General features: G+C 36.5%; 1 protein-coding gene across 1 annotated transcript in view; it reads left to right on the plus strand.

Annotated features, from left to right (window-relative positions):
• The window catches only part of LOC128643880 (organic solute transporter subunit alpha), a 29,568-nt gene extending 22,259 nt beyond the window's left edge, over nucleotides 1–7,309 (plus strand). Inside the window, exons 6-7 of the mRNA XM_053696651.1 lie at nucleotides 4,360–4,612; nucleotides 6,752–7,309. Of these exons, the coding sequence (XP_053552626.1) occupies nucleotides 4,360–4,612; nucleotides 6,752–7,239 (741 nt within the window). The 3' untranslated portion in view covers nucleotides 7,240–7,309. The remainder of the gene's footprint in view (nucleotides 1–4,359; nucleotides 4,613–6,751) is intronic.
• The last annotated feature ends 1,868 nt before the right edge of the window (nucleotides 7,310–9,177 follow it).

Genomic DNA, 9,177 nt, shown 5'->3' on the forward strand with positions numbered 1-9,177 from the left:
TCCCTTTAGAAAATTCCACCAAGGGCTTCATAGTAATAGCAAGATTTTTTTTTACACAAGCTCAGTGACTTTTGATAATCTTGGACCCTAAGACATTTCTGGATAGGAATTGAAGAGCCTACTATTGTCTATTTTTTTCACATCATTTACCATCTCACATAATGTTGCATTGTCTCAGACAGAGTATTCTCAGAGGTTCCACCCCCTGCACCTGTTTAGATACAATGACAGGAGCTCTGCTTACTAGGAAAGCACATAAAGAACAATGTGCAAAAAAAAGGATTGCTGCACCTAGGTTACTAATATACAAAATGCATGAAATGTAACAAAAAAGTATCAAAATATTTAAAAATGTTTCAAATATTCATCATTGATATTGTAAAAAACAGGCACACCACAAACAGGTGTTCAAGTTTAAAAATACTTGAACTCCTAGATGAAGTATATTAGGGCAACCTGAGAGTAATATACCCTGAATATCATTAAAATATATAAACTGCTAGACTAGGGTAATAAAGGGATTATCTATCTTTTTAAACAATAAAAATGCTGGTGTTGACTGTCCCTTTAAGTGACCCATCCATGTCACTGTCATCACAAATTAGTTATCTCCACAGAAAAAGGAGGTTGTGATTATCAAGACCAAGATATGCTCTTTGTTTCTTAACTATCCTCCTGTCTGACATATATAGATAATGCTAAAAAAAGGACCAGTCAACACAGTAGATTTGCATAATCAACAAATGCATGAACAATACATTGCAATAGCACTTAGTCTGAATTTTAAATGAATAGTAGATTTGTTTTCTGACAATTTCCACTCCCCCTGTACCATGTGACAGCCATCAACCAATCACAAATGCATACACATATCATGTGACAGCCATCTGCCAATCCCAAATGCATTTACGCTTATTCTGTGAATTTTTGCACATGCTCAGTAGGAGCTGGTGACTCAAAAAGTATAAATATAAAATACTGTACATTTTTTTTAATGGATGTAAATTAGAAAGTTGTTTAAAATTGCATGCTCTATCTGAATAATGAAAGTTTAATTTTGACTTGAGTGTCCCCTGAGTGGAACAGTTAGGTAAAAGTCAAAATTAACTTGATTTAGATGCATACCATTTTAAACAACTTTTCAATTTACTTATTTTACCTAATTTGCCTTGTTCTGTCTGTATCCTTTATTGAAAAGCATATATGCCTCTTGTCGTTGGCTCAAATGATGCACTAAAAATTGATTAGTAAAGCAAATTGGAAAGTTGTTTAAAAGTGTATGCTCTGTCTGAATAATTTAAAAAAAAAATCTTTTGAGTTTTATGTCCCTTTAAAACACTGATATAAGTACACCAAACATGCAGCAAAGATTTAAACCTATGAATGTGTATGATATGAAGTGATTTAACCCATGAATGCCTACAACTTGTATTCCTTACCAGTATAGGAAAGCAAGAGCAACTGTGAGGCTGGCATACATTTAAAGAGGGAATAGAAAAGCTGCTATGATCTTGTCATCTCTCCCTAGCAACCATGTCTGGTCTAAAGGCACCTAGTACTTATACAAACCCATATTTAATACAGCACACATATTTTATATACATACACAAGTTTAGATAGCTGTAGTTTCAGCAATGAAAAGAACAATCCTACAATTGTGCAAATGAACAGGAATGTGAAGAATGTCAGCCCAGTGTCACTGACCTGTAAAGGTGAGTGCTGAGATCCAGGGCAAGAAACTTGCTAAAAACCATCTATTTATCCTTTTAAGTAATGACTGTTTAAAAGGACAGTCAAGTCCAAAATTTCATGATTTAGATAGGGAATGTAATTTTAAACAACTTTCCAATTTAGTTTTATCACCAATTTTGCTTTGTTCTCTTGGTATTCTTAGTTGAAATCTAATTCTAGGAGGTTCATATGTAAATTTCTTAGATCTTGAAGACTGCCTCTAATCTGAATGCATTTTGACCACTAGAGGGCATTAGTTCATGTGTTTCATATAGATAACATTGAGCTCATGCATGTGAATTTTCCGAGGAGTGAGTACTGATTGGCTAAAATGCAAGTCTGTCAAAAGAACTGAAATAAGGGGGCAGTCTGCAGAGGCTTAGATACAAGGTAATCACAGAGGTAAAAAGTGTATTTCTATAAAAGTGTTGGTTATGCAAAACGGGGGAATGGGTAATAAAGGGATTATCTTTTTTTAAAACAACAACAATTCTGATGTTGACTGTTCATTTAAAGGGACAGTCTACACCAGAATTTTTATTGTTTTAAAAGATAGATAATCCCTTAATTACCCATTCCCTAGTTTTGCATAACCAACACTGTTATATAAATACAATTTTTTCCTCTGTGATTACCTTGTTTCTAAGCCCCCGCAAACTGCCCCCTTATTTCAATTCTTTTGACAGACTTGCAGTTTAGCCAATGAGTGCTGACTCCTAGGAAACTCCACATGCATAAGCACAGTGTTATCTATATGATTATGACACACATGAACTAACACCCTCTAGTGGTGAAAAACTGTCAAAATGCATTCAGATAAGAGGCAGACTTCAATGTCTAAGAAATTAGCATATGAGCCTATCTAGGTTTAGCTTTCCACTAAGAATACCAAGAGAACAAAGCAAAATTGGTGATAAAAGCAAATTGGAAAGTTGTTTAAAATTGCATGCCCTATCTGAATCATGAAAGTTTATTTTGGACTAGACTGTCCCTTTAAGTGCTTCTTTAGTCTCACTGCAATGCACAACTAGGAGGAAGACCTCAGAGGGTCAAATGTCAGCCAATAAAGGAGCAGGGGTGATAAAGATAGGGGCAGACTGAAGCTGAAATAGTGTGTCAGCTCCTGCAACAAGCCCCAATAGTAACATCTGAGGTAATAAGTAGTTAATTGTATTGCATTTATCATCTCAAGATATTAATCCCTAACATATTAAACAAAAGATTAATTTAATTCCTTTCCTTGTAAAATAGGCTCATTTTTAAAATGTATTTTCTTTAAGATTAATTTATATTATATGAATTTAAGCTACATGCATTTATTTGCTTTCTCATTTCTAATATTGTTAATATGATTTTAGTTTGTTTATATATAATCTTGTAAGAATTTGAAATGGCACACATGTATCATGTCTTTTTAAACAGCTTGATGTAATTTATAGCTTGACCACTAGAGGGTAGTGTTGTATATCAGCTTGAGTTTTTAGGCACATTTAAACAACAACACCCTTTGGGCTAGAAATGTTGCATTTCTCTTTTTAATGCTAAATTTAAGGACATTTTATACTTTATTGTAACCTGGATGGAAAGCCACACAAAACACAATTAGCTGAACACATATGGGGCCTGATTCTCAAAACTTTGCCAGCATGGAGATAAATAATCAGTTTCTTTTCCTGGGGACTATATTGTGCATATAAGTGTCTCTCCTTCACATACAGAATATTAGTTAAAGGGACATGAAACCTTAAAAAATATTTCATGATTCAGATAGAAATACAATGTTAAACACCTTTCCAATTTACTTCTATTATTTAATTTGCTTCCTTCTCTTGTTATCCTTTGCTGAAAGGTTTATCTAGATGAGATCAGAAGAAGCAACAAACCTAGGTTCTAGCTGCTGATTGGTGGCTCCATATATATACAGGTTGTCATTGGCTCACCCATGTATTCAATTAGAAACTAGTAGTGCATTGCTGCTCCTTCAACAAATGATACCAAGAGAATGAAGCAATTTTGATAACAGAAGTAAACTGGAAAGTTGTTTAAAATTGTATGTTCTACCTAAATCATGAAAGAGAATGTTTGGGTTTCATGTCCCTTTAACTCCCCTTTATGAGATACACTGTTCCTAAGGTAAATAAAAAATCACTGATGGGCCTTGTAATAGGTTCTTATAGAACCTCACCAAACCAGGCCCCGCGTGAGCCAATTACAAGAGGCACATATGTGCAGCTAACGACCATCAACTAGATCCTAGCAGTGCATTGCAGCTCCTAAACCTACCTAGGTATGCTCTTCAACAAAGTATACAAAGAGAACAAAGCAAATTTGATACGTAAATTGGAAAGTAGATTGAAATTGCATGGTCTATCTGAGTATCATCAAAGTTTACTTTTGAATTTACTGTCCCTTTAAGATATCTTTGCAATAGTGATGAATTATACTGATTTAACTAGATGTTTGTAGCACACAACCAGCAAGATAAAATGTATTCCTAATGTTGTAACTCTTGAGAGCAGCTTTCGATCCAATCAGCAAATGGAACCATGGTGATTTTGGTGCTAACCGTAAAGTGTCATATTAATGACATGAGAAGCTAAACACATATTTTTGCTGGTTTCTCTGCAGGTTGGCTACACCAACCCAAACTCCTACATCAATATCATCATTGGCTTGTCCACCTTCCTGTCTTTCTACGGCTACCTCCTGTTCTACAAGACTACAAAGAAGGCTCTGGCTGGCTACGCTCCCCGCTCTAAGTTCATCTGCATCACTCTAGTGTTGGTTCTTTGTGGCTTACAGAATGGCATCTTGGAAACCATGGCAGCTCTTGGGGTGATTCCCTGTATGCCCCCCTTTGGTGTGGACACCAGATCCCAGAGTAAGTGTCTAGAGTTGGGATGAACAATGCTGGGCAAAAATTTAGCTGGAGGGGTGCTAGGATTAACCCTTAATTGGGGTGTGTATATTTTGGCCTAGGCTTGATATGTCTGTATCTAGGGCAGTAAAATTATAAGAGCAACAAGGTTTGAGGGTGGTTCTATGGTACAACACATTACTTATCCAAGTCTCTCCAAATGTTGAAGTAATTATTAGTTTTGTTACAAATGAATGATTCTCGGTTATCTAGTTGGGGGCCCATGACCCTTTCCGTGTAGCAAATATAACCTAAAATTGTTGGTTGGGGAAGCAGATTTTCAAGTGCATAGGGCAGTGCAACAACATAGGATCCTCTGTAACATATAATCCTCATTTCAGAGAAGGGGGTTTATTCTTGTCCTATAACTCACACAGGATACTCAGACATATTAAAAGCAAACTGCTCCCAAACGTCTCCCATGTAATCTCTGTATACAAAAAAGTCTCCCTGTAGATATCAACATTTTTTTTTTGTAGAAAGAAAAAATAAAATAATAATATTTTATATGGTGTTTTGCTAGAATTCTCACAGAAATTTAAATATAAAGATAAATCCCTAATCTCTCTGTCTATACATATGCAAATTAGTGTTATATACATAAAGCAGTGGTCTCAAAGTACCGGCCCTGGGGGCCATATAGGGTTCTCAAGATAGTTAAATATGGCCTTCCCTTGTTTATTAGGTAAATTATTAATTGGGTCCATCATTTTTTTTAGGGTTCTAAGTGGTGTAACAAGTTGATCTATTCAAGATAACTATAAAGACAAGCATGCATTGTACAGTGTAGACTCCCATCATGCACTGCTTACATAGATGTCACTTTTTATTCAGTTCTAGAATGATCACTTCACTTGGCACTCACAAGATAAATATACACTGTGTATGTCTATTGAGGACTACAACTCCCATCATGCACTACTACTTGGGTAAACGTCACTTCCAGTTTCTAGTATATCCAGTTCCAGAGCACTAATTCTGTTCAAGTGGCCTTCATGGGGGTAAAAATCTTGGCAGTGGCCCTCGGTTACAGTGAGCATGATATTCCTGACGTAAAGAGTTTAGATAGACATTGATAGATAGATAGATAGATAGATAGATAGATAGATAGATAGATAGATTGTACATTGTACTAACAAAGTGACAGTGATGATTTTAAAATATTTATTTTGGATACAGATCTTTTGCATATATATCTAGGTAGGTAGGCTCAGGAGCAGCAATGCACTACTGAGAGATGGCTGGTGATTGGTGACTCTTGTCATTGGCTCACAAGATGTGTTCAGCTAACTCCCAGTAGTGCATTATTGCTCGTTCATAAAAAAGGTACCAAGAGAATGAAGCAAATTTGATAATAGAAGTAAATTGATTAAAATTGGTTTTCATGTCTCTTTAAGCCAAATAGGTCTGGTCTATTAACATGTGAACTCTCAATGTATGAACAAGTCCAAGGTATCTAATGGATTGGAAGAGCAGAGTAAAAATGATCACAGTATAGGGGGTGTATACCTGGTCTGGCATCAAGACATTAGATCAGTAGGTTAATAAAGGGTTAATGAACTTAGAAGATTTGGCTCAAATTTGTAAAAAGGGCATTTGCACGGATGGGAAACCAGTCCACAAACTGGGCCACGGTGCAGTCTAAGCACAAAGATAACAATCAGGTGTTCTATAAGTGTTGACACATTTTCTGTAACAAAATACTGGTGGTGATCATTAGCATAGATTTGCATAAATAATTATACAGTATATATTAGAAACTGAAGCTGCAAGATCATTGGTTTATAATTAGATTCTAACACACTTAGAAGAAGTTCCATCATGATATCATACGTATATTTAATCTTTATTTTCAACTTTGACCTGAACCTTAAAAATACTGTCTGTGTTTGTAAAATACCGGCTGGGTGGCAACCTTGGTTTCTTTCCATATTGGGGTTTAGATATGTTTAGCTAAATAACACTGCTTCATTTATTTGTATTAAGCTGCCCATATATTGTTTTATAAATTCCCTACCCCTAAAGGATTTTATTATAGAAAATACCCACTCAGATGTCTTGGTTTACCATATAATATACAACAACCTATGCTTGTGTCTGCAGCCATCTACAATTACTCTTTGACTCTTGAGATGTTCTTCATCAGCTTGTTTGCACGTTATTGTTTTCGGAGAGTTGAGCCATGTTTGGAGCAGGAGACTTCTGGGCAGGAGGCTACACAGAATAAGTCATCTCAGACCACCCTGGTGGATATGTATAGCCTCTCCGATGACGGATACGCTAATACAGGCTACATAAGTGATGCTGATGAGACGCTGTGCCGCATTGAGCATGCACCGCTGGATAAGTATGACTTTATGCAACAAGAGGTAGACATGGCAGCCTCAGCTGAGCACAATAATTTCTCTCCTTGGTCACAATGGCAGACAAAGAGAGAGCGCAGGAACCAGCCACTAGAGCTGGGAAATCTCAACACTCCTCAAGAACTGGGCATGCGCGATACTGGAGAATCTGCTGCACCTGGTAAAGGGGGGATGCAAGTAAAGGCCCAGATTAATTACATAGCCACTAACGAAGCCACAGTGGTGTGAGGGTTATTAGGCACAGGCTGACCATATACACTCCAGTTGTTTGGCTTTTCCCAGAGTAGCTGGCACAGACAAGTACTGTACATGCTGCTCATGACAAACAAAACCATAGAATACGATAGCCAAACGACTGTTTGGTTTATTTTCATATTGGTTTCAAAAATGTAAAACTTTATACGTTTTTTAGAGCAATACACACTCCTTGCATTATGTCAGCACTATTTCCTTCTATGCCAAGCAGTTCTGTTTATGCTGCACCGTTCAACACTTTGACAGGAAGTAATCCCCTGTATTTTTGGGGGTTTATTCCAGCATAAAATGATACATGGGACAGATTTATCACTGTCCAGACTGACAAAGTTTACAGGTAATGAACCTGACTGTATAGGATTGTAACTTGTATTAGGATTGTATTTATTCATTACATGAACAGTTGCTTGTGCAACAGATCGCTCAAGAGCAGGGAATGTCAATCATCACGGTCAGATCAGTCTGCAGTGATCAGAGAGTATAGAAAGACTTCATAAATATAAGATACAGGCTCGCATGAGCAAACCTGCAGCCAATAGGGGTGTTTGGCCTCTGATAAATCTGCTCCATAGAGAGAACAAAAGATAAAACTTACTCAACAAATCAAATACACATGAATATCTATCCAGACAAATGTCAGAACAGACAAAAACTATGTAGCCAAGCTGTTTTTTACAAAACATTAAAAATTATTAGTAAAAGTTGTTTTTCATAAACTGTAGGTACAGTAAATGTAAAGATATGAAAGGTAAGCTTGAAAAAGGTATTCTTACTTGACTTCAATTGTGTTCAGTAAATCTAGAGTGTCTTTTACCATCCGCTGGGTGTTTGTTTATATAGTGCAGCCACTAAACACTGCCTGAGAGATTTTTATTATTATTATTTGTTGTTTTTTTTAACGTGATAGAGGGCAATGCCGTCAAATCAGTAGCTATACCACCCACTCCACAGACTGCCTACTCCAGAATTTGTATTGTTTAAATAGATAGGATTATCCCTTTATTACCTAATCCCCAGTTTTACATAACCAACAGTGATATTAATATACATTTTACCGCTATGATTACCTTGTATCTAAGCCTCTGCAGACTGCCCCCTTATCTATGTTCTTTTGACAGACTTGCATTTTAGCCAATCAATGCTGACTCATAAATAACTCAATGGGAGTGAGCACAATGTTATCACAGCTCTCTAGCTGTTAAAAACTGAAATTATATGAGCCTACCTAGGTTTAGCTTTCACCAAAGAATACCAAGAGAACAAAACAAATTTGATGATAAAAGTAAATTGGAAAGTTGTTTAAGATTGCATGGCCTATCTGAGTCATGCAAGTTTAATTTTGACTAGACTGTCCCTTTAAGGCTGAATGAGCTCCTTTAGCTCTGGTGTAGCAGATTTAACAGTGCTGGTCGAGCTGTCTATAACAGAGTGGCATAGCCTCTCAAAGCTGCATTAAAAGGGGCATTAAGCACCTTTGGCCCAATGAGCACAACTTTGCCAAATTAAAAGTCACACCAACAATCACATGGGCTGCCCTCAGGGAATAAAAAAGGGGCTGTCCCTGTGAGTTGCAAGATGTCTCCCATAGACAGTAGTAGAGCTCACTGGAAAGGGAATCTTCTCAGGGTCAGCAAAGTTAGCAAAGGTCAAAGGGCGCACTTTTAAAATGTTGCACCCAATACATTACTCTATTTTCAACGTATAGTATCTTACAGCCGCCTTTATTTTTTCTTATATTTATATATTTTTCTATGAGAGTAATAAGTGTTTTGAGTATTTTGACACAATCTCACAACCTCTATGTTTGAGAGAAAAAAATAGAGAGATCTGCAGGGGAAACTGTTTTTGAGAATGTCAGACTTGGCAGAGAAACTATAGCTATTTCTTTGTTCAACCCATGAGCAGAAGTAG

Source organism: Bombina bombina, unplaced genomic scaffold (genome assembly GCF_027579735.1).
Source record: "Bombina bombina isolate aBomBom1 unplaced genomic scaffold, aBomBom1.pri scaffold_757, whole genome shotgun sequence".
NCBI lineage: Eukaryota > Metazoa > Chordata > Amphibia > Anura > Bombinatoridae > Bombina > Bombina bombina.